Here is a 26322-nt window from a genome sequence, read left to right on the forward strand (position 1 = left end):
AGAGAAAGGAAGTCAGCGTGGCAGGGTTTGTGGTGAATTCGAGCCTCTCCATCAAGATAGTAACCCTTCCCCTTGATTCCTCCCTAATATAGAGATACATCTCCAGAAGCCCTTTAGCCTGATGTCCAATGAAAATGCAGGCAGGAACCGAAATTGAGAGAGGAGAACAGCATCAGAAAAGCAGGATGGCATAGTGAATAGAGCACTGGACTTCAAATCAGAAAGGCCTGGGTTCAAATTCCACCTCAGACACATCATCTGTGTGATATGACCCTGGACAAATCATTTAACCATTCTGTGCCTTAGTTTCCCCATTTGTAAAATTAGGAGGTTGCACTTCTGAGGGACTTTCTAGCTCTGAATTTATGATCCTGGAATCAAGAGTGGGGGGGCATCCTTGTTTGTTGATTCACACCCCCCATTTGCTTTCACTAACTTGACACCCTCTAATCTAAGATTTGCAGGGGGTGAATGAGATCATAACTGTAGAGCTGGAAGGGCCTTAGAGCTCTTCTAACCCGGCCTCCTCATCCTCTAGCTGAGGAAAGTGAGGTCAGAGGGGAGGCATGTGATTTTCCCAAGGGCACACAGGGAATCCAGCATGCTTCTGTTCTACCTCGGATAGAGATTGACCTACTTTTGGGCATCTTGGGATCCAGTTCTGGGTCTCCAGCTCACTCACAGTCCCCTTCTCCCTACAGCTGATCTGTTCCCACATCTGGCCCCTTGGTGACCACAGTCACACAGGTAGGACTGGTGGGTGACATGGGGCACCCCGGGGATCTCTGTCCTCCCTATTGGGCAGGTCACCCAATTCCCTCCCCTGCTCCTCGTTGCTCTGGGCCCTTGCCCATACATCTCTGACCATGGGGGAAGCCCGCAGTCCCTGCAATGCGCCATCACCACTAGAGTGGCAGGGCCTGGGCATTCATCAGTTTCCTAGTCCTTTTATGAGTTTCAGTGGCTCCTTGGAAGGGCAGGAGGTGGTGGCGGGGATGGGGCGGGGATGGAGGGGGCTGGTTTTATGCAGCGTGCGAGGGCTCTGAAGTGTCAGGGACGGGCCTTTTATGGGGGGGTGGGAGACTTCACCTCCTCAAGGTGCTCCCTGTCTCTTGAGCTTTTCAGGTCACCTGGAAGGAACTTAGGGCTGAGTCACCCTCTACCCCAGGCCCCATAAAGCCCAGGGAGGGGCCATCTGGTTCAGGGGCTGGAATCAAAGCAGGCACTGGACTTTCTGAGGCATCTGATAGAGGCGCAATTAGGATGGCACCTGGCTATTGCTGAATCCTCAGTAAGGATTTGGGCCTTAGTCCCTGAAGCTCCCTATGCCCCCATCTCCCCTGGCCCCTCAAAAATCTGCTTAGCAGCTCTGTCTGTCTCCTATGCCCTCCCTTCTCCATCCAGACCAGATACTGTCCAAGTCCTCTTTCCAGCTCGAACATTCTGGCCTGAGGTTTCTCTCCGTCCCTTTCTCTCCTGGTTGGGGAGGACTCTACTTGTCTTCACCTGGCACTGCCGCTCTCACTGAAAACAGGGCAAATGCTGCAGGAGAGCTGGGGAAGGAAACCTGCTCTGCAGGCAAGTCTTGTCCTAGCGCCAGGCTGCAGGTGGATGGAGATGGGTGCAGGGCACGTCACTTGCTCTGTCTTGCCCGGCTACTCCTGGGAAGCATTTGAGTTCCTCCGATGTGGGGATTTTTAAAAACCTTTTTCTACATCCAGTCGATGCCAGTGTGGGGTAATCACTTGGCATCCCAAGCATCAGGGTGGAGCTTGAGACCAGGGGGATGGGAAGATGGGCTAAGGGAAAAGCTGGGAAAGGAGGACGGATCGGAAGGGACGGGAGCAAGGAAGGAAGAGAGCTTAGGTTTCAGAGATTTGGAGCTTCAAGGGGCCACAGAGGCCACACAGTCCAGTCCCTTCATTTTCTAGACCAGGACCAAGGGGGTTAATTGTCATGGCCCAGGTTGCACAGGTAGTCATGATCAGAGGGGTATTTCTCATACAAATCAGAGCTGGAAAGAACATCTCACCAAACCTCCTCATTTTACAGAGGAGAAATAAGACCCAGAGAGAAGTGACTTGCTCAGGGTAACACAGTGAACAAGTGGCATATTTCGGGTAAGAACACAAGTGTTGACCATACTAGTGTATAGTGTCTTTTTATCATGCTGTATGGCCTCCCTTACTTTACCACACTCTCCTCATCTCTTCTCATCTTACTGTCCTCCAACCCTTAATTTTAGGTACCTTTTACCATCACCTCTAGCCCTTATTTGGTCAAGAACTGTCCATTCCATGTTTGTGAAAGGTAACTCCTTCCCTTTTCATTTGATTTGTTTACACCATGACCTTTTATATTTCCATGGTGTGTATTGGTAACTCGTGGCATATGGTGTGAGATGTTGGTCTAAACCTAATTTCTGCCTGACTGCTTTTCTTTTCTCAGTGATTTCTGTTAAGAAGGGATGTCGTTGGTTCCTTTGCACTTATTGAACACTAACCTACTATGTTTAATTGCTCCTGGATCTTCTTTCTCCCTCTCCTTCCCCCACATTCTCCAGGGATTGCTGTTTCTATCTTTTCCCCTGTTGGAATGCATACCCTAGTTCCTAGTGCTGTTGACTTGGCTCCTCCTGAGCCTGAGACCACCAGCCCCTAACCAGGATTTCATAACTGGAGCAGAAAATCCCCCCCCCCCCACTGGGGTTAAAGTTCTGTTTCCCAAATGGCCAAGTAGGCTTTACTTGTCCCCAGGGCCTACATGTGAGGTTGAGTACCTGAAGGTTTGGTCTGTAGCTGCTTCCTCTGTCACTCCGAGGAAGGGCCAAGATGATCAGCTTCTCCCTGTAGTATGCCCATGGCCACTCACTCTATTACCTCCTGGAAAACTCTTCTACCCTGCCTGGAGCATCTCAGGAAGGCAGAACTCCTGCCTAGTCCCTGCATTGAGATTCAGTGTCTATATTGTCTCCTAGTCCCCAGTGAGGTCCCTCTGTTCTCCCCTGCCCTTTATACCTACCTGGTGGAAGGGCTGTGAGGGGCAGTACATGTGCTGGGGCTGGTAACAATACAGTCCAGGTGGGCCCTCCATAGGGGGTGGCTTGAGTTTGACCTCTGACCCATGCTAGAAAAAGAAATGGAAAGTTACTTGGGAGGCAGCATGAATTAGTGAACAGGGCACCAAGGTCAGAGTGAGAAAAACCTGGGTTCAAATACCACCTCAGATACTTATTATTTGGCTGACTCTGGAGAAGCCCTTAGTCTCTCTGAGATTTTGTTTCCTCATCTGTCAATCATGGCAGTCGGACTTGAGGGCCTCTGAAGTCTCTTCTAATTCAACATCTCTGATTCTGTAGAATGGGTCCATCTCCATCCCCAGGAGCACCTGAAGAAGGTTCTACGTCCAAGGACCAGTGCTTCACCCCAAACCAAACTCAGTCCGGCCCTTTTGCTCCCATGGTTCTTCCCTTGCTCTCTCTTTTCTTCTCCTCCTCTGGCTGGCAGAGAAATGAGGGAAGATGAGGATGCAGCTGAAACAGCCTTTGGGAGTTCCGGAAACCAAGAACGTCCCAGCTGTCATGCACAGCCCCCTCCTTTGACCTAGGAAGGAAAGGAGGCCCAGGGAAAGCAGGAAGTTGGCCCACGGTCACGCAGCTATGGGAGAGAGAGTGACCCCTAGTCCTGGGCTCTTTTCATTCCATAGTGAAGTCTTCCCTACTGCTCTACTTCTCATTAGGGTGTCAGAGTCATGGCCATGAATGCCCCCAAATGCACTGACTTGGTGAGGGCCTCAGCATCTCTGAGGAAGGGCCACAGGACAAAGGCGCAACACTCACAACTGCCATCTGATCCAGGAGTTCCCACTACCAGCTTCCCAGCAGAGGGAGATGCAAGGCACCCCAAGACCCCAAATGCAAAATTCCAGAGAGCAGGACGCCAAAGGCCAGCTAGAGTGGGTGCTGTCTTCAGGATTCCAACAGGGAAGCCATGAGCTGCTTAGAAATGTAGAGAATGCTGCTCTTAGAGGACCTGGGTTCTGATCCTGATTCTGGCACGTATTCACTGTGTGATAATGGGCAACTGCTTAAACTCTCTGAACCTGAGTTTCTTCATTCATGACACGGAGACAACACTAGCTATAGGACCTACTGTGCAGCACATTGTCAGGTTACTGTGAGGCTGAAATAAGAAAATTAAGTGCTTTGCATACTTTGAAGAACTACGTAAATGACAATTATTATTTTGGTGGGAAGGAGGGAATTAAATGTATGACTTAATTGACCAAAGGAATTCCCTCCACCAAAGCAGGTTGCACCTTCTTGGCAACTTATTGCCCTAGAGAGTTACCTAGAATACTGAGAACTGAAGTGACTTGTCTAGGGTCACACTGCCAATAGGTGGCAGAGGCAGGATTTGAACCTGGGTCTTGACTCTGAGACTGCTTTTCTTGGATAAGGCCAGGCTGCCTCTCCTATGATTGGTATTATAGGAAAGGACACGCTCCTTTAAATGGGAAGAAGGGTCGATCCAATGTTAGCTCTCCTCCCCTTTCCCTCATCCCTCATTAACTTCCTCACCACGTGAACCATCTCAGGAAAGCTGAAACAGCCACATCCAAATTGTTCCATGATGCCTGCCTTGCTTTGTCCTCTGCAAACCCGATGGAAACTCCACCTCCTCTGTGAAGCCCTCCGCAGCGCTCAGCGCTTCTCCCTCTAACGCTCTGGATAGCCCATTGGCCTGTCATCTGGCCCTTAGCTCCTACTAGCTTTATTATTTAATTTTGTTAATTAATTGTTAATATTATTATTTAATAGTATTATTGACTATTAGCTCCTTGAGGGCAGAACCCACATCCCCTTCATCTTTGTTGACCCTTCGGCGTGCAGAACATAGCAGGCAGGAGGTCAATGAATATACCTGGGTGATGGTCACAAGATGAAACAGGGAGCCAGCATCGGATGATGGAAAGAACTCTGGTTCGGGAGTCAGGGACCATGGGTTCAAATCCTGCCCCTGATGCTTATTACCTAAGTGTCTTATTAATAAGAGCTAGCATTTACACAGCTCCTGCTAAGTGTCAGCCACTGGGCTGGGCACTTTGCAAATTTTATCTCATTTAACCCTCACTACAACTCTGGGATGTGAGTGTTGTTATTACTACCATGTGATAGATGGGGAAACTGAGTCAAACATGAGTTAGATGACTTGCCCAAGGTCTCCCAGTATGTGTCTGAGGATGGGTTTGAGCTCAGGTCATCCTGACTCCAGGCCCACTATGTTGCCAGTTAGTTTAACCAAGCTTAAAATGCCTGGACCTTGGGATCCTTATCTATAAAATGTGGGTATCTGGGGCCTTAATAAGAGATTGAATCACAGACCATCTGAGATGGAAGTAGTATTTGAGATGTGTGGCACAGTGGAAAGGGAGCTGGATTTGAATCCTGCCTCTGTGTAACCTTGGGCAAGTGCCTTCATCTCCCTGGATCTCAGTTTCCTCCATTATGAAAATGAGGAGGCTGGCTTAGATGCCCTTTGAGGTCCCTTACAGCCCTAGAGCTATGCTCTTATGAACTTATGTGGGTGACCTTGGTGAGATCACTCAGTAAGGGTGGGCTAGAAGGAATGAATGCCTAGGAACAGAGTTTGCTTTTGTCCCTGTCTTTGATACATAGGAATGGGATGCGTTGGAGGCCAGGAAGACTTCTCTGGACAGCTTCAGTGGTCTGGGACAACTCAGGAGAAATCCTCCCTGGAGACAGGGGGATGGACAAGTTGACCTCCTGAGTTCTCTTTCTAGGGAGATCTGTGCATATACCTGAAGCCTGAGCAGGAAGCCAAAGGGAGTGGCTCAACTCCACTCCCAATTGTATGTTCTCTTCTATGATTGCTTTGGCTGATGGGATGAAAAGAGCCTTGGATTGGAAGCTAGAGGGATTCTAGATCTTAGAGGTCTAGAAGGGACATTAAGGAACATCTAGTCAACTTCTTCATTTATCACATAAGGAAATTACTGCCCATAGGAACTGGGTTTGAATCCTAGCTCTACTTACTACCTTGGATAAGTCAATTCCCTTCTCAGAAACCTCCATTTCCTCTATAAAACTAAGGATTATATGATCCTGAAACCCCTTATCTTGCTAGAACCTATGCCCATCAATATGTCCACAGACTGGTGAACTCCTTGAGGTAAATGCTTCCTCCACCAGTGCTGATTGCAACACATCAAATACCAAAAACAAATCAATGTGAATAACCTAAAAATGACTTCTTCTGTGCTTGAGGAATGTGTTTTTGTGCCTACATTTGCATATGGGTGTGTCAGATATGCTGGAGAATCATGACACTTCAAACAAAAACTAATGGAACCACACCATAGAGAACCTGACTCAGGAGTGGCTGGGAAGCTGCCCAACTTCCCTGCCCTGTCAGCCCCCACCTTCCTGTCCCTGGCCATGGCATTCCTCCCCTTCCTTCCCCTTCCTGCTCGCTGCTGTGCTGGGAGCCCCCAGTGAAATCTCAAGCCAAGTTTCCTCCTTCCTGGACCCCTCTGGTCCTGGGTGCTGCAGTGGGGGGTGGGGTGGATGGAGGGGGGGCCCAGAGCCAGTTGCTTTCAAAGACCTTGGGTTGGGCTGCTGCCTGGGGATGAGGCAGGGGACCAGGGACAGAGGCAGGGCCCTATCACTCACCATCATTTGTGGGCTGTGCTCCTGGCTTGGGTAGTGGGGGCCATTGCACCAGGCAGTGGCCTCTGCTGAGAAGCTGGGGGCGAATGGTTCCGTGTCCCCAGCACTGGCCACATCCTCAAAAGTCTCCATGCACCCTGGGCTCTTGAAGGAGTGGCCATCCAGGCCAAAGGCTGGGTGGGCCTCCAGAAAAACGTCCTCGTTGAATTGCCTCTTGTAAGGGTGGAAGGGAACACGGCTGCCTTTGAGGAAGCGCCCGGGGCTGCCTGCCACCGGCCCGTCCTCATAACCGAAGCCCTGGTACTTCTCCGTCTGGGACAGCCTGAACGCTGTCTGGCCCGGTCCAGCGGGGAAGTGAGTCTGGAGCTGCTCCGGGCACGGGGATGAAGGGCTGGGGCTGTGGGAGGAGATGGAGGGCTCCGGCTCCGGCTGGACATCGCCTGGGTAGGGTGGGCAGCTGAAGCCAGGGTTCTCCTGGAAAAGGAAGGAGACGATGAAGATGCCTGCTGGCTCTGGAGGCCAGCCTGGAGGGGGCAGCTTTAGGGTCCCACCCTAAAGGACACAGAAGAAGGAAAGGGGAAGCACCTGCCCTCCAGCCGCTCTGAGGCAGATGGGGACACACAGTGTCTACTCTTCTGAAGGCAATGTGCCATGAACACCAGGAGACCTACAATGCTCTGGTCCTGAACCTGCCTCTGACATCTGCACCCTAACTCAGGGTTTGGATAGGATGACATCTAAGGGCCCTTCCAGGCCTGACGTTCTGTGATCTATAATTAGGTGATAATAATTGCTGACATTCGTAGAAGGCTTTTTGCTATGCTAAGTGCTGCCCAGATGGTCACCTCTGATCCTCACCAAATAACTGATCATTATCACAGAAGGCCCCCCCCCCCAGGTCATTGAGTCCAACCCTGTCATTTTATAGATGAGGAAACTGAGGCTAAGTGACTTATAGAGTTAGATCTGGAAGAGATCTCAGTCCAATCCCTTTATTTATTAGGGAGAATAAAGGACTTGACCAAGGTGACACAGTTAACAAGAGTTGGGATTTGAACTCAGGCTGACTCCAAGTTTGGAGCTCTTCCCACTTTCCACTGTCACTCAAAGTTGGGGGAGTGGCCCAGGGCCCCACCCCCCAGGTACTTACACTTTGTGGGGGTGGGGAACCCGTGGCCCTTCGGGTCTGCATGAGGTCTTCTCGATGCTCTCCCTCGAGGCTCTCTGGGGGGGTCAGTGGGATCTCAGATGGTTGTTGGAGCAGAGAGACCATCACCCAATCCTGGCTTCGGAGAAAGTTGGCTGCAATGAAACCCCAATGCCCCGACCCCACTGATAACTATACATGAACCTGGGAGCTCTCACCATCCTTCATTTCCCTGCACCCCACCCCCCCTTCGTGGCCCTGTGATCTCTGGTGGTCTCCTAGGACATGGTTCTCAAGCACTTTCATGGAACCTCCTTGACAGCCCAGATTCAAAGCCCAGTTCTAGCACCCTCTTCTACTGGGGCCTTTTTTTTTCTAATCTCCCCAACCGCTAGTACCCGCCTCCGAATTATCTGGTATTTTTGTATTTATCTTGCTTTTATTTGGCGTATACTTATATGTGTACATGGTGTCTGCTCTGAAAGAATGTCAGCTCTGAAAGAATGAGGGCAGGGACTGATTCTCCTCAGCACCTAGCCCAGTGCCAGGTACAGTGTTAGAAAGAAAGACTTGCTAAATTTCCTGCTGTAGTAGGAAAGAAATGCTTGTTAATTAGTTGATTGAAATGTGATTTGTTATTGTTATCACAATCCTTGCCTAAAAGCCTTCCCCCCATAATTGGAGTATGGAGTGGATGACACAGAAGAGGGGGAAAAAGTCACTTCCTTTCAGGGAATGTTCACTTTTCTTTGAGCCCACCTTCTCCTGCCTGCCCCCAGTGCCTAGGCACGGGACCAGGCACATAGTAAAATAACAATTGATAGTGTAATGATGGATGAAACTGTGTAGTTCCTTTACTAGCCTGAGAGTTGTTGGAGGGCAGGGATTATGTCTGGTTCTTTCTATCCCAAATGAACACTTGGCACATAGGTACCCATTCAACAAGATGCTTAAGAAAAATCTGTTGAGGTGCTTAAGAAAAATCGGCTCGGTGGCGAAGTGAATAGAGCACTGGCCCTGGAGTCAGGAGGACCTGAGTTAATATCCAGACTAAGGCACTTAACATAAAACTAGCCATGTGACCTTGGGCAAATCACTTAACCCCATTGGCCTTGCCTTCCCCCTACAAAAAGAAAAAAAAGAAAAGAAAAAGAAAGAAAGAAAATTCTGTTGAACTTAAACAAATAAATGCCCTCAGTCTTCCTATCTGTAAAATAGGAGTTATTGGGACTACATGATTTGTAAAAATTCCTTTTAACTCTAAAATCTTTCTGATCTTATGATCCTCTGAACCCTCATATGGGCCCCAGTCATGGAGAAGAATTGTTGATGGAAAGGAATGGGAAGACATAGGAAGGATAAGGGAAAGATTTTTGTTATCTTGCTGCTACAACCCATTTAGAAAGAGCACTGACTTGCCCGTTGGGACACCTGGTTCTCATTCTAGCTCTGCTGGCCACAAGCTGTTTAATCCTGGGCAGGTCCCTTCCTTTCCCTGGGCCTCAATTTCCTCTTGTATCAAATGATAGGGTTGGATGAGAGGACTTTTGAGGTTCCTTTTTAGCTTGAAGACCATGGTTTGGTGAATCTAATGTAGGTCACCAGCTTCCCTAGCACTATGAGGCCAAGAATCCAGGCTTGACTAGCCTGTGTGAGTGGTTAAAGAGCTATCCTTAATTTGAATTAATCTTGTTTAAGAACAGAGACTTAGGGTGACCTCCTGAGGTCCTCACTTTGGGGAATGCAGAAAAGGTCTTCAGGCTGTTGATGTTTCAAACTGACCAAACAAGCCATGGTGCCTGCCCAGCAGATCACTCCCCAGATCATGTCCCTGAATGGAGGACTGCATCCTCTCTCTTCCATGGCCTACCCCATAAGGCATCCCTTCTATGCCCTGTCTTCTCTTTTAGGGGTACCTTTGATGCACAAAACAGAGACTTTTAGAGAGGCCCAGAGAGTTGGGAAGTGACTTGCCCAAGGTCTCCGTGAGTTACAGGTAGCAGAATTTATATTCTTCTGACTCCAAATCCAGTTATCTAGTCAAAATTAACAATTTTGTTAGTTGGCTCAAAAATAGAGGAGGTTGAGGTAGAGAGAAAGGCAGAAAGGACAGTAGGACTATGGGGGTATAGTTGTCTGGAGAGAGATTAGTTGAATCTTTACCACACAATTGTGGGGATTGGCCAAGAGGTGGGAGAAGTTCAAGAGATGGGCATTGAAACAACAGGAACCTGGGCAGGGACACAGTCCAAGGCTGAAATTACACACTCACCCAGTGTGGGCTCTCTGGAGTAAAGCCCTGATCACCCCCTCTAAGTTATGGCACGGGTTATACCAAAGGTTCTAAAGATGCCTGGAGAGGGGTGGGGGTCGGGTGATGCATGAATAAATTAATTGGCTGCTTTTGTAGACTGAATAATGTCTCACATGTCAATTGGGGCTTTTTGGTCAGACCCTGTGATTCCACTGGGATAAAGAACTTTCAGTGTGGAAACACCGATGCAAATCAGCACTTGATGTACAACTGATAGTCTTAGAAAGCTGATTGGTAGGGGTGGCTAGGTGGTGCAGTGGATGAAGCACCAGCCCTGGAGTCAGGAGAACTTGAGTTCAAATCTAGCTTCAGATTCGCACTAGCTGTGACCCTGGGCAAGTCACTTAACCCTGATTGCTCAAGAAATGAAGAAAAAGAAAGCTGATTTTTGGCACGGACAGATTTAAGGCTTTGCCCAAAGTCACACAACCAGCATGTATCAGTGACAGGATTTGAACCCTTGAGATCTGCTCTCTATTGCTTAAGCCAGTCTCTTTTCCTCGTTGTCAGATGTATATAAATTCTGCTGTGAATAAATTTTTTGCTTTTTTTTTTGGAGGGTAGTTGGGGTTAAGTGACTTGCCCAAGGTCACACAGATAGTTTTTGTGTTAAGTGTCTGAGGCTGCATTTGAACTCAAGTCCTCCTGACTCCAGGACTGGTGCTCTATTCACTGCTCCATCTAGCCACCCTAGCTGTGAATAATTTTAAAAAATTCTTTAAAAGGATTACTCTTCCCACCTCTTAGAATCTTTAGGTTTCCTCTCCCCAACCCTCCTTCCCCCCCCCCAAAAAAAACCAAACCAGAAAAACCTCTGTTTAGGTGATACAGGCATGAAACTTTTATGATTCTCCTAGCAAGGATATTGACAAACTACAAATCAGAGCTTGATTTATCGTTTTGTTGATTGTCTAGTCTTATGAATGTGATGAAGACAATGTTAATAAGGAAGATTAAACTGAAAAGTGTATCTTGCATACATTTCTGAAAAGCTGGTTGTTACACATTTATCAGCACACTCCTGCTTCCAGCTGAGGAGGGAGAACCAGAGAGAAACACATACCCAGAGTCAGAGATAGAGAGACAGAAAGAGATAGACAGAGATGGGGGGAGGGAGGGAGGGAGAGAGAGAGAGAGAGAGAGAGAGAGAGAGAGAGAGAGAGAGAGAGAGAGAGAGAGAGAGAGAGAGAGAGGGAGGGAGGGAGAGAGACAGAGAGAGAACATTTTAAAATGCTTCCTCTGTTCTAGGCATGGTGCTCCCTATCTCCCAAAATTTACATTGTATTTGGCAAGGTACATCGTATTTCATTAGATACATCTTGTCTGCTCCAGTAGAATGAAAGCTCCTTTAGGACAGGAACCAATAGTTTTTGTCCTTTTAGTCACAATGCCTAGCATATAGTAAATGCTTAACAAATGTTTGTAGATTGACTAATCAATTGTCTTCGTGTAATTTCATAGATATTCAGCAATGACAGTACAACTTCTACCATTCAGGTAACTTTTTTAAAAAGCCTCACACCTCCATCTGCTCTGTGTGTGGTACCCTGAGAAAAGGGCCTGTAACCCTGATGCCTTTGTTCATGTAAAGTGATGGGACCCCTGATTGTCTCAGAGGATTCTTGTTACTTCCACGGTCCCTCCTCTTGCCCTGATTTGACCCTTAGGTGTATGGCCTAAAAGGAATATTGCATAGTGTCATTTGCCCGAGGCCCTTGTCACTTAGAGATAGGCTGACTATATCTCTGGTCCTCTGAGTTTAGGCAGCCAGCAGTACACCATTATGGTTTGTATCCCAACTGATACAAGATAGGTATACATGATAGAGCAGGGCAATAGGGAGCGGGACAGCTGTCTAGAGTGCATTGTGGTCCCTTTACAAATGACACAGTGTGTCTGGTGTGACTGCCCAACAACTAAGACTTCTAGGATAACCAGTCACTCAGAGCTAAAGTTTAAAGGTCATTGTCTCTGACTTGTTGGCCAGGCACCCATGAGGTAGCAGGAGAGGGTGGTTTGTTTACCTTTCCTCTCAAGAGATGATTTCTTACTTCCTGGCAGATGGAGAGAAGTCTCTGATAGAAGAAGCCATAGGGAGGCCCTTAGCTTGGTTAAGTGGGAGCATGGGAGAAAGGAGACAGGACCCAAATTACCCAGAGGAGCATGGGACACTCATGTTCCTGGGAATGTGAGGAGGGCCTTGCCTGTCTGGCTCTTGTCCAGAGGTCAGGGAGAATTTATCTAATTCACTCAACAAATATTTAACACTGTTGTTTGTAGAATGCTGGGGCAGATTTTTAGGGGAAGAGATGGATAAGAAACAGATCTCACTCTCAAGAAATTTAGGGAGCATTAGGGACTTGAGATCTATGGACAGGTGAGGAGGAGCTTGACTCTCTCCTGAGGACAAGGTACCAGTCTGAGAAACAATAGAAAGAAGGGCTCACTGTGGGAAGAGATGGAAGGGTTCTAAGGAGTATTCCAGGCTGAGATAACATTACAGAAGTAAGGGGCTTCCCAGATCATTTAATCCAACCTCTCGTTTTTTTTTTTTGAAGTTGGAAGGCAGGGCAGTTGGGGTTAAGCGACTTGCCCAAGGTCACACGGTTAGTGAGTGTCTGAGGTCGGATTTGCACTCAGGTCCTCCTGACTCCAGGGCCGGTGCTCTGTTCACTGTGCCACCTAGCCACCCCGAACCTCTCTCGTTTTACAGAGGGAGAAACCGAGGCACGGAGTAGGCAAAAAGGCAAAAGCCTGGAGTTCGAATTCTAACTTAGAGGCACTCACTGCTTCAGACAAATCCGGCTTCAGATTTCCTTTCAAGGCTCCTATGACCAGAGGACCCCTCAGGTAAACGCCTGGCTGTGGCTCTAGCCGGAAGCTGAGGTCACTAAGCCTCTAAGTGGCCAAGGCAGATTTCAAGGCCAGAGTTCTGACTGCGAGTCTTCGCCCCTCCCACTGTGCCTCCTCCCTGGGGGGGGGGGGGCGCTCCAGGCCCTGGGGGCGGGGCTAGCGGAGCTCTGGGCCCCTCTGTGTTCCCTCCTTCACCTAGGAGAATGCCCATCAGTCCCTTCTGAGAATCCCCGCCGCCGGGCGCAGCCTGCACTAAATGTGGCGTGACCGTGGAGGGAAGCAGGGGGTCCGCCCAAGTAAGACTACCCCTGCAACTGGATCCAGCGCGCCTGGAGGCTCCTTTGGCTCCTCGGCCGCCGCCGACTCCAGGTCGGCTCCGCATGACTACCATGGCCCCACTCTCTCCTCGCCCCGGCCCAGATTCTCGGCTCTGCCTCCCGCTGCAGGGGAGGGGGGCGGGGGGGGGCTTGGCATCAAGCGACCCGAGGCAAAGATCAGCTTTCTAGGAGGAGGGGAGTAGGACTGAGGAGCCTTGGCTTCGCCCCAAGGTCTAATTCATCCTCCGGGCGAATGACACCATCCTTGGCTCTTTCCTCCCTCCCTCCTCCTCCCTCCCCCCTTCCCTCCTCCACCCCCCATTCCCCAAGTGCTCATTAAAGCTGAGAGGCCAGGCCAACTCCTGCAAGTTCCAGAGGGCCCGATGACCAGGGTCATTCAGTAGCGACCATCCCAGCTGGGATTCAAGCCAGAGCCTTTGAACTCCAAATTCGGCCCTTATTCAGATTTCTAGTTGGAAGGTCATCCAATCAAGCCCGTCATTTGACAGTGGAGGAAACAGTCCCAAGGAGGGACTTTTCCAAAGTGCCACAGGTGCTATGGCAGAGAGGAGATTCAAACCCAGGTCTTCCAATTTGAAACCCAGCATGCTTTCTCTTGGATCACATTGCTCCCGGGACAACGCTATTATCGTGGATGGAAGAAACTTTGGGCTGTAGAGGAGGGAGTCAGCTTGGAAAGATCCTGGAATTTGGAATTAGAGAAGCAAGTTCAAATCTTGGCTCTTACTGATATGATGTTGGGCAAATCCCTTCATCTCTCTGGGCCTCAGTTTCCCCATCTGTCAAATGATCGGTGTTGGAGTCAATGACCAATAAAATCCCTTCCTGCTCTAAGTGATCCTATACATAATGGATGAGGAGCCAGGACCCCTAGGGTCCAAGCCCCTCTCTGCTACTAAACTCCCTGTGTAACCTTGGACTTCCTGTCCTGGCAGGGAACCTAGACCTTTACCAGTTGGAGAGTGATAGAATGAAGAAGTCAGAGCAGAGGGAGGAGGAAAGGAGCTGAGGGATGCCCCAGGCTGAATCCAAGAACTTTAAGATTATTTAATCAAGATCATTGTTTTATAGAGGGAAGTAATTTATTTGCCCAATGTCATAAGCCTCAGTTTCTTTCTCTGTAATAATAATGTTAACTCACTTGTATATATAAGATTATAAATTTAACTGAGACCCAGAAAAGGGAAGTGACTGGCCTATGGTTACACAGACAGAAAGTGGTTGAGTCAGGATTCGAACTCTTTTCTGCTGACTCCAAATCTCTCCCTCAGTTCAGTGTTGCCTCACAACAACCTGATAAGCTTGGGAGAGCCAATATTATCATCCCTATTTTTCAAATGAGGAAACTGAGTCTCAGAGGCTTGCCCAGGGACATGGAACTAACGTCAGAGATGCTCCCTCTTACATTGTACTACTTCTCGTAGGTAACAGCTGTGGTGGGGGGGAGAGAGGGAAGGGGATGGGGAGAGAGAGAGAGGAGAGAGAGAGAAGGAAAGAGAGAGAGGGAAAGACAGAGAGAAAGAGAGAGAGAGAGAGGAGAGAGGGAAAGAGAGAGTGAGAGAGAGAGAGAAGGGGGGGGAGTTTAGGTTGTTGGGAAGAGCACTTCCCATTATATCACAGACTCATAGTGCCATGAAATATCAAGGGTTGGAAAGAGACACCTTGGGGATCATTTAGTCTGACCCCCACCCCCATTTTACAGATGAATAAACTGAGGCCTAGAGAGGAAGTGATTTGCCCAAGCACAATGAGCTAATGATGGCTGCCCTTATATAAAATAATAATTCTGTGATGTGATTTCTCAGTGGACTCTCAGGCCTATGGGTCCTGTGATCTTCAAGGAGTTGTTTTGACCTTTTTACTCTCTAAGTGATGAATGACAAAGGTGAGGGATGGGGGTGGGGAGAAATCACAGAGCAGCCAGACTCTCCAAACCTCCCTATAGGCAGGACTGAGCCTGGAGTGGCTGTGGGAGTAATGGAGACTGGCAGGAAGGATGTAGGTCATAGTCTTTTGTTTCCTTCTACATGTTGACAAGGGTGGGAAGATCCAGAAGGGGCCTTAAAATTTGCGGAAAGACTAGAAAAAAAGCAAGAGGGATCCCCATGGAGGATTGGATTTGACCAGTGTCTCTCACTGTCTTTTTTTTTTTCTGGGGGGGGGGGGGGGAAAGGCAGTGCAATTGGGGTTAAGTGACTTGTCCAAGGTCACACAGCTAGTGAATTTGTCAAGTATCTGAGGCCGCATTTGAACTCAGGTCCTTCTGACTCCAGGGCCATGCTGTATTCACCATACCAGCTAACTGCCCCTCACCAGTCTTTTTGCCAGCCTGGGGACCTATTTCCTCAGATTGATTCTCCTTGTGTGCTCTCTCTCTCTCACTCTTCATATCCTCCTCCCCACCACTTACCCCTCTCTTTCTTTCCCTGTTTCCATGTCCCTGCTATGGACTCTGAGTTCCCTGAGTTTGGCTTTCCACCTAGCCTCTCCCACATTTGCCCTTCTCTTTCCTAGTGAGGGACCCTGCCTTAAAACTGCACCGAAGCAGAGCTTTCTCATGTCTTTTTCTTGCATCTCTCTCAGTACACTTGTTCTCTAGTGCTACAGGGATTGGGGAATGGGGGGAGAACCACAGCTGACACCTCTATCTCTCTCCCCTCCTTCATTCTCTCTCTCTTCATTCTCTCTCTCCCTCCCTCTCTTCTTTCTCCCCTCTCTCTTTACATTTTTTCTCCCCTTCTCTCTTCGTTATCTCTCTCCTTCCTCTTTATTCTCTTTTTTCTTTCTTCCTCTTTTATCTTCTTTCTGGGTCAGTCTGCTGCTTCCTCCCTTCCCCTCACTTACTCTCTCCTCTCCCATTGCCTCTCTCTTTTCTTCTCTTTTTTTGTTCCCTCCATTTCTCTCTTAATTTTCCTTTTGTTCTCTCTCTCTCTCTCTCTCTCTCTCTCTCTCTCTCTCTCTCTCTCTCTCTCTCTCTCTTTCTCTCTCTCTCTCTCTCCCTCCCTCTCTTTCTCTCCCTCTTTCCCCCTCACTCTTCTTTTTTTCTTTTCCCTTTAAGCTTTCATTTTTCTCTGACATCTACCACACAGATGAGAGGGAAGGAACGAGAAAAAAAGATGCCCTTACTACCATAGGTTTCTGGGGAGATTGAAATTTTCTTGGGTTTTAGGTACCAGAGTAGATAAACCATAACAAGTTATCAAACCCAGAAAATCCAAGAGACCAGAATCCCTCTCACCTAAAATCCTTTTCAGGCCAATGGGAGACCATCAAAGCTGGAAGTCTATGATGACCAAATCATCTCCAAGTGGAATAACTGACTTGTGGAGTCACCTCAGAAAATATTTCATCTGAGGCTGATATCTCTCTAGTTTCCTTAAGTTAGGCATGGATTTCTTGGTGTTCAATTAACCTATCAGTGCTTACTCTTGATGTATAATGCAATTCTTATTTTTACTATCATCATCATTATTATTATTATAACCATACTGATGCTAATAACAATTATTTGCAGTTCTACAGCACTTTAAGGTTTACAAAGTAATTTACTTCTCCCTGAGCTCTTGGGGAACTAGGGAGAAGGACTCAGGGGGTGAGGTATGGTGAGGGATCACAGAGGTAGCTGTAGAGCCTTCTAGTGGACTCCCTTAGAGGGAAAAGGATTAGTAGTATTTTCAGGCTAAACCTAGAGAGTTCCTAAAGAGCTAATTAGTACCTTAAAGCTTTCCTCCTTCCCAGTGATGGGGGGGGAGGGGGAGTAAGTTTTTTCCTCTCCTATCGGAGAGCACTCCCTTTACCATAACTCCTTCCTCACCTCAGCTCACTCTCATTCTAACCCCCTAGTTCTGGCAAGACAGCTGCTTTCTTGGGGAAGTTGAGTCCAGAAGGAAGTCTTGATACTTGCCCAAGCAAGGGCTTTCACTGTTACAGAGTTCCTTTGGAAGATGTTTCATCCATCCCCCTGCAGCAGGACCCATATCCCCCCAGACTAATCTCAGGAATAGGAATACCCCCCACTGTTCCTTTAGCTCCTCCAGAGAGGTTTAATACAATTATCTGACTTCCTTCAGTTCCCAGGGCTGGGGTCTTTCAATTCCAGTAATTATCTTTTTTTATTGTGTGTGTGTGTGTGTGTGTGTGTGTGTACATGGTCTCCCTTGATTGAATGTAAGCTTCTTGAGGGCAAGTATTGCTTTACTTTCATTTTATCCCTAGTACCCAAGACAGTTCCTGGAACATAGTAGGTGTTTTTTAATTCTTGTTGATTGATTAGAAATCTGACCCCTATACCATTTCTGGAAGGATAGTAGGAGGTGGATGGAGGGTAGGAAAAGAGGTGGGGCACAGTTCTAAGAGGTAAGAAGCCTCATTTTAAGCCAAGAGGTCTTCCCTTACTCCCACCCCAACCCCACTCCACTATAATGACCTCCCTTTTTTGGGAGGAGGAGCCTTCTACCCTCGTTCATCACAGAGGGAACTCGGGAGGTGAAGACCTTCTAGGGTTCAGGCTTGCAACTCAGATCTGTGACTTAGAACTTTGTGGAAGGCATGGAGAGGCTAAGTCACTTGGCCAGAGTCAGAACTTGAACTACCAGAGCAGCCCTATCTCTACTTTGAAATGCTGCCAGTCAAATTTATATAAGGTTTGCTTCAGAACAAGCTGATGAGTGGTGGGTTCGGGTTTACAGGATTTGGAAGAGACCTTAGCCATCCTCTCACTCAACTAATTCATTTATTCAACAAGCATTTAAATTCCTACTATGTGCTTGACATTTGGGCAGCACAAAGGGTCCTTGCCCTCATGACTTTCCTTCTACTGGGGCAAAACAACTTATACCCAGAGAGGTAAATTTTTTTTAAAATGGCATTTCACAGGTAAAGACATTACACTCCATAAAAATGAAGTGACTTGTCTAAAGTCACACAGACAGTCAGTGGCAGAGCTGGATTTAAATCTGGGTCCTCCAAAGCCAATGCCTCTTCTGCTAAACCAATTATTTAGTCCAACAGCTTCATTTCTGCAGATGAAGAAATGAGCCTCTGAAAGTGTTTGTGGCTGGCCCAGACTTGGGCTCTGAGTTAGAGTGGAGACTAGAACCCAGGTCACCCGATTCTAAGTGCTGTGTTCTCTCCACCACCCCATGCAGCCTCCCAAGATAATAGCTCACATTGAAGTCATTCTTTACGGTTTGCTAAAAGCTTCCACCACCATTCACTCCTTTGATCTTCACCACTGTCCCATGAAGGAGGTTGGGCAATTATCATCTCCATTTTACAGATGAGGAAGCCAGGGCTCAGGGAGCTTAAATGACTTGCCCCTGGTCACACAGCTAGAGACCTCAGAGGTTATCTACCCAATCCCCTCCTTTTATAGTTAGGGAAACTGAGGTTCTGAGATTTCCCCTAGGTCACACAGGGAATGAGTGGCAGAGTCCTGATTCAAATGAATTCCAATCTGTTTTTTTCTCTCTTTTTCATAACTCTTGACCCACTTTTTCTTTTTCTGAAGATTCTTACTTCCCCTAGGGGAAACTGACATTGGAGTTTTAGGGAGTTTGGATTCTGAAGAGAAGAAATAATAATTATAAAGAGGAGGAGAAGGAAAGAAAAAAGGAGAGAAAGAAAGGAGAAAGGGGGGAGGAGAGAAAGAAAGGAGAAAGAGGAGGGGGAGAAAAAGAAAGAGAAGAGAAAGAAAAGGAGGAAGGTGAGAAGTAAGAGGAGGAGGAGGAAGAAAAGGAAAAGAAGGAGGAGGGGAAGAGGGGGAGGAGGAGGAGGAGGAGAAGGAGGAGGAGAAGCTGCATCGGATTGAATGCTGGGTTTGGAGTGAGGAAGAGCTGAGTTTGAGTTCCAAAACCCTGGGCAAGACATTTCAACTCCCTGAACCTCAGATCGTAAGCAGCTGGTTGTGACGGCTGGTGGAGGGCTTCAGATGAAATCACAGATCCTATTCTTGTTGATAAGCACATTGACACATGACATAATCCTGTCATGATAGGGATCGAGCCCCAGGGACAGGAGCATCAGAGTTCAAGTTCACCTGCTTACCTTCTCACTGTATGACCCTGGGCAAGTCACTTACCTTCTTGGTACCCCAGACAACTCTCTAAGACTATTAATTGTTCTGCATTAGTAAAGGGAGTTTCCTCACTGAAATAGTTAACTCTGGGAACCACTGAAATCAGATCCAAACCAAATACATTTGCAACCTTTATCTGTATAATAATATAATAATAATACAATATAGTAATATGATAATCTTTAAGATTATCAAATGCTTCAGGTAAAAATAGGTATCATTGCTTGCCTTCTCAATGAGTGGGGGAGGGGTTGGAGGGAGAGAATTTGGAATTAAAAAATTTTAAAAATTAATAAATATGTATTATAATAATAATTATTTAGTACTTTCATATCAATCATCTCATCTTGATTCTTGGTACAACCTTGTAAGTGGCAGAGGTTTTTGCCTTTAGCTACACTTCCCCTCCCCCCACCCCTTGAGGGCATAGAAAATCAGAGAAATAAAGGAAATTCACTTATCCTGGGTTTCATAGACATCTAGTAGAGAAACTGGGATCTGAACACAGGACCTCTAAATTCCAACAACTTCTTTTTTTTTTTAAACTGAGGAGGCTGAGCCTTAGAAAGCCTGTGACTTACCCAGGGTCTCACAACTGGCAAGTGTCAGAAAAGAGACTTAAACCCAGGTCTCGAGTTCAAGCCTAGATTTTCTGACCCTTAGTCCAAAGCCCTTTCTATTCTTAACCTCAATTCAAACACAGTCACTTATTATTATTTTTTTCCCTTTATTTTTCCCTTTATTTTTTTTTCCTTTCAGTTCCCAACACACTCATTGGTTGCAGCTCTCATTTAGAGAAACAAAAGATGAAGAGAAATTTCCTAGTTTCTTTTTACATTTTAGCATTTCAGAGGTTGAGTCCCTCTGGCTCTCTTGCCTTCAATTAAGATCCTCGAATCTTGAATGCAAATCATATTCCAATCCCATGCACTTTGGGGGGAGGGGTCCCTTTGATGGATAATCAGCCTGGCTGGTCCACCAGACCTAGAGCTGGAAGGGACCTTAGAAGTCATCTAGCCCAAGACCCTCATTTTACAGATGGAGAAACTGAGGACCCTAGAGAGAGAAGGAAATCAAAGAGCTTGAGGCCTCAGAGGCCATTTAGCTCAAACTCATTTTACAGTTGAGGAAACTGAAGTGGATCTTCCCTAAGGTCTCTCAAGTAATAAGTGGCAGGGTCAGAATTAGAACCCAGGTCCACCGTTGCTCTTTCTACTGTAACTAGTGGATTCTGATCACCTTTGTCTAGTATGACCTTGGACAAAGCCTATGGTCCTCATTGTCCTTTCTGGACACTTCCTGGGAAGCCGAAAATTTTTTTCCGAGGATTTGAGACCTTCTCTGGGTCCTGATTCTTAAGTGGAGAGATTAAACTCCTAAAACCCAGAGGGTTTTCCATGACCAAGACCACCCAGGAATATAGAAAACAAGAGGAAGAATCTCCCAGTTCCTGGTACAGTTAGCACTTAATAAATGCTTTACCTCATCAAATCTAACCTCCCTGAGTCTCAGTTTCCTTCTTCATCTGTAAAATGGAAGCAATAATTCTTGTGCTTCTTAATTCACTGGGTCGTGGTAAAGAAAGCATTTGTGAGCTATATATTCATTTACATTATTGTTATCATTAATGATAATAATAAACAGTTGAATGCTTTGCTTATATTTGTCCCATTTTGTGTGATTCAGGCCAGTTTAATTCATTTCTCCGCTGGGATCCCTGGATTCTACAGAGAATGGTATAGGGGGAGAGCCTGAGTACAGAAAAAGGAGAATCAGAAGACTGATAAAGAATCTCACTGGATTTTGGTCTGAATGAGACAGGATGGCATTGCTGCCCTCTCAGACTCCCACATAGCTCAGGAAGGGGAACCGAGTGAAGGATTGTCCTGTGTTTCGAAATCTGAGGTCATAGAGACTACCCAGCTCAGAGACCTTAGCCAGATTCTAGCCGAGTCCCTCTTCTGGCCCCTCCCCCAATAACCACCACCACCATCAAATAAAAAGCTTTCAGGAGGACTGGCCACAGAGACTAGAATAGCAAGGCACTGACAAGAAAGGGAAGGTAGCACCACTGACAGGCCCTGTAGTGACCCAGAGCTGGCAAAAGCATCCCAGCCCCTCACTGGCTTGGGACTTCTTCAAGAACCGGGGCTGTGTCTGCAGCGAGAGAAAATTAATCTGGGTATTAGGGAGAACTTCCTCTTCCCGTCCCCCAGCCTGGAGGATTCAAGATCATTCAGGGGCAAGTCTCTTTCTTTGAAGATTTGGAAGAGCCAGGGTGAGCAACTCGTAGAAGGAGAGTGGAGGGATTGGTCCTTGCCTAGGGGGAACCTGTGATCCCTTCGTAGGCAGAGGCGCTAAACGCTGCTGTAGGCCAGCTCCTCTTTGAGCCCTTATCTCAACTCTTATCTTAAACCTCAGCGAGAGGAAGCTGGGGGAGGGAGCCACTTTCCAATCACTGGGAAAGGCAGGTCCCGGGGAGTCTAGGCTCCCAAGCAGCGTCCTGGGGCTCAGGCTGACTGCCCCACCTCTAACCCACTCAGATACGGTATAAAGGTCCGCAGGTCCTCGAGGGGTTGGAGGCGGGGAAGGAGGCCCAAAGCTCCTCCTCCCCAGCTGCTCCTCCTCTCCAGCTGCTCCATCTCCGTTTCTCTCCCCCAACTCCCGGGAGGGTGAGTCACAGGGACGGTGATCCTCTGCGAGCTGCTGAGTTCACGCTGGGATCCCAGACCGGCTCCTTTTCTTTATGAGTGAGGTGGAGACCCTGTTCCACCTTAATGGTTTCTGTTGCCGGCTGCGAGAGCATGTTTTACGAGGGGTGGGGCTCTTGCTGCCCAGTTCTCCCTGTGGCCCCACCCTGGGGCCGCACCCGCCCTGCAGCTGGGAGGGGTCCCCTTAGGGAGCTCTGTAATTATCTGACTAGGGGAGGAGTTTAGGGTATGGTCATCGAGGACCGGGATGGGATGGAGGCCGGGGGTGGGAATGGGGGGTACTAGGGAGGTGGGAATGTCTTGGTTCTCCATTTCTTGCCCATAGCCCAGCTGCTTCCAGCTTTGGCTCCGTGCCTCAGTTTCCCTACCTTTTGTCTTAAGTACCCTGACTTGTCCTAATTGCTTAAGTGCTTTGAGGGGCAGGTGTATGGGGGAGAGGAGGATGGGTGGAAGGAAGAGAAAGAGGAAGAAACAACAGAAAACAAGTGACATCCTTCCTTCCTACATCTCAGTCAGCCCAGTGGCACGTCCCAAACCCCGGCTCTTTGCCCCTCCCATCCCCCTAGGGCCACAGAGACGACAGGTAGAGAATATTTGATGATCAGCGTTTGTTGTTGACAGTTCCTTCAAATTTTAAATGCCAATACCTCCAAAGTTCCATGGAAATAAACTCAATTGCTCCACCTTTCAGGACAAGATGGCCCCAAAGCATTCCAGACACCCAAGAAAGCAAATCAGCCAGCTCTTTAAAGCTCACGCCCTTTGACAGTTAGGAAGTTTTTCCTGACGTCTAATCTCAATCCTTCCTGCTGCAGTTTCATCTTTCTTGCCCAGTCCTGGAAGCAAAGGCTGGCCACTCCCTGACACTCATCCACTAATCCTCCGGAGAATAGGCAAAGGCTATGTAGGAAAGCTTCTCTAGACCTTCCTTTCTCCTTTTGTGGGATTCCAACCATGCCTCAAAACGTTGATTCCAAAAAACATTTCATCCTTCTCCTTGCTCCCAGCTCCTGTCCCCCATCTCCTTTATGTCTCCCGAGACAGTTCCATCTCCTGCCCCCATCTCTAGGGACTCTAAGAGCTCCCCGGAGTAATTTCACTTCACACCCAACCAACCAAAGCATCCATTGCCCATGCCCACTGAGTCCCCATAGGAGATATCTCTCAGCACCTACTGCAGGCTCCAGGCCATGACCATCCGTCTTGGGCTTCGTGGTGTCAGTGCTGCCCAGCAGCCTTCCCTGGAGCCTCCATTGCCATATAAATACTCCCACATGTTCTAGACCAGCCCCCTCCCTGAGGGGGTGGAGCTCTGGACTGGTTCCCCCAGGCCGGGTGGGTCACATGCCCCATAAATGCCATGGGCAACCACAACTTTTTTCCAGGAGCCTGGATGGCTTTTTAACCTGGCCCTCCATGAGGCCACCTCTGGGGCAACAAGCTTCCTTCCATGGGTGGATGGATAGCTCTACCCCAGAATACTCAGCTGACCGATGGGGAGAAAGGGTTGGAAAAGATCAAACTGTATTAACCCTTCCAGACCTATCCCTAATCCCCCAAGATCCCTTTCCTTCTGGGATCCACCTTCCTTTTGAATCCATTCTTCTGCAATCTCCCATTATCTTAAGATTTCTTCTGGGATCCCTCATTCCCTGGAATCCACTCCTCTTGGACCTATGTCTCCTCCATCTTCTACACTTCTGAGATCTTACACTCCCTATGAGTTCTACTCTGTCACTCTTCTGGCCCCATGACATACATCTGGGATCGCCTCCCTGTTTTGGGAGGTGGGGGTGTGTGTGTAATTAAAATCTACTCTGGGATTTCTCATGCACTTGTAGTATTTCTTGGTCCACCGGGAATCTTCTCTCCCTAGGATTCCACTTTCCCTTGGGCCCACTCATGTACGTAGAGCTCCTGAGGAGGTACTTGGATCTCATCTGACCCCTCCCTTCTTTCCTATTCCTAGTTTTATGTGACCCCCTTTCAAATTATGAATTTGTTCTCCAACTAATTCTGCTCTGAAAGGTTAGGGGAGGTGGTAACTGTCACAGTAGGAATTCATTTCTGATATCATTAAGATCTCTCCATTTGAAAGGGATATACAGTGGACAGCTCAGGAATGCCTTCTTTCCTGGCATGGTGGACAGAGGTCCTTGAAGATAGGATGGAATATGAACTGTTATATCTGTCACCCCAGTCCCAAAGACCTTTGGTATGAAAAGAGCATCTCCACCAATGAGGAGTTCCATACCAGTGGTCTTTAGGACTGGAGCTACATATATTCACAAGGGATCAGAGGATCAAAGATTTAGAAGTGGAATCATCTTAGAGGTGATCAACTCCAATACCCTCATTTTTCAAATGAGGAAACTGAGGCATCAAGAGGTGACTGTGAGGGTCACAGAATCATAGAACCAGAGCTGGCAGAGACTTCATTGGCCACCTAATCCAATCCCCTCAGTTTAAGAGAGGAAAGACCTGAGGACTAGGGATGGAAAGGGATTGGCCCAAGGTTATATAGTCAATTGCCTTGTCAGGGTTCCAGCATAGGTCCTCTGACTCCAGATCCAAGGATCTTTTTACCACAATGGGTAGGTCCCCTTAAAATCAGGAAAATTGATAGGATGACCTTTTACTGCCACTTTCCATCCAAGGTTTTTATCATTTTTGAGTGATTGGTTTGTATGGACAAAATGGGGACAATATCTTCAAAAGGGGGCTTGGATGATAGAAAATCATCCCCAGATGTACAGGAGGGCACTGAGCCCCTAGAGACCAATATCTGCCTTCCTAGGGATAGGCCTATCCCAGAGCTCCTGAAGGATCCCAGAAGCCTCTAGGATCAGTCTACTAAGCTTTGAAATGGGTCAAGACTACCACCTTTTCCATGGGATATTGTGTATGTTTGGGGAGGAATGAGTTATGTTGAGTTGATAGTTCTGAAGAGGCTAGAGGAGAAAAGGGATTGTCTCATCAATGATTATCCTTATCATATTTCACTTTCTGCTACGATGTATTGAGGGTGAGGCTAGGGAGGACACATCTGTGGGAGAGGGGACCTGCTGGGAGGACAGTTTGCTCCAGGTCTTTGGATTTCCCCAGCTGGAGGCCCTGCCCCCTCGAGTGACATCATAAAACAAGGGAGCTCTGCCCTTTCCCTCCCCACTGGTCACCCTCCTTCCCCAAGCTCTAAGAACTTCTTACTGTGGGGCCAAGGTCATGTGCTGCCTCTCTTCCATTGTGGATGATCTCATCCTCTCCCACAAGACCCTCAGCAATTCAACTTCTCCCTGAAACCTCCATCCAGCCCTACCCCCACCCTGTCATGGAAGATTTGGGAGATTCTCTTTCCTTTTCCCAGTCTTATGTATCACTTGCCAATCTCCTTCCCCCAAGCCCCACGCCTCTCCAGCCCAGGCTTGCATTTCACAAAAAGTCAATAATGTATGTGTTGCCACGGCAAAAAGCATTGGACCTGTTGGAGGTGGATGATGGTGGTGGTCAGGGAAACCTGGGCTCTTCTGGTTACTAGTTATGCACCTTGGCCTCTCTGGGCCTCAGTTTCTGCTCTCTAAAATCAGAATAATAATAATAACCCTCCTCCCCACCTACTTCTACTGTTGTGCTAATAGATGTGAAAGCCCCCCAAAACTATGTGATATTTTTCATGTTATGCTGTCTTTCCTCCTTCCCCTGAGGCAGTTTCCCGGGCAGTAGTCAGTTGCCTACCTGGGTACAAAAAGCAATGGATTTCTCCCCTCTAAGGCCCTTCCCAGCCATTGCTCCTTTCAGGAAGCCATTCCCTCTGTAAGACCTGGCTGACATCTTTCCTCCCAGGTTGCCCATCCCAGCTAGGACAGAGGCAGGAGAGATTGCCCAGAGTCCTTCTTTAACTGATTTGTGTTTGACAACACCAAACCAATCAAATAAAAAGCATTTATTAAGCCCTTATTTTATGCCAGGCACTATGCTGAGTATTTATCAACACAAAGAAATGGGGAAAAAAAAGGAAAAGAAAAAGAAAAACAAACAGTCAAAGAGCTCATGATTCTCCCCTCAATTTTGTTCTGCTTCCCTGCTCTTCTCCACTCGTACCCTGGAGAAGGCTAGCATCCTGGTTCCTTCTAGGGCAGGGCTTCTTAACCTTAGGTCCACCCACCACCTCAAGGAGTCTATGGATAGATTTCAGGGG

General features: G+C 47.7%; 1 protein-coding gene across 2 annotated transcripts in view; it reads right to left on the bottom strand.

The window, feature by feature from the left end:
• Positions 1 to 26322, bottom strand: part of FOXN1 (forkhead box N1) — a 51530-nt gene that overhangs the window by 16272 nt on the left and 8936 nt on the right. For both annotated transcript variants that reach the window (XM_069089815.1, XM_069089816.1), the window contains exons 2-4: positions 7839 to 7990; positions 6692 to 7162; positions 3022 to 3126 (exon numbers count right to left, since the gene is read on the bottom strand). In XM_069089815.1, coding sequence (XP_068945916.1) covers positions 3022 to 3126; positions 6692 to 7162; positions 7839 to 7961 — 699 coding nt within the window. In that variant the 5' untranslated portion in view covers positions 7962 to 7990. The remainder of the gene's footprint in view (positions 1 to 3021; positions 3127 to 6691; positions 7163 to 7838; positions 7991 to 26322) is intronic.

Source organism: Petaurus breviceps, unplaced genomic scaffold (genome assembly GCF_028583685.1).
Source record: "Petaurus breviceps papuanus isolate PSGF00001 unplaced genomic scaffold, PetGlider_PUasm1.0 186, whole genome shotgun sequence".
Classification (NCBI taxonomy): domain Eukaryota; kingdom Metazoa; phylum Chordata; class Mammalia; order Diprotodontia; family Petauridae; genus Petaurus; species Petaurus breviceps.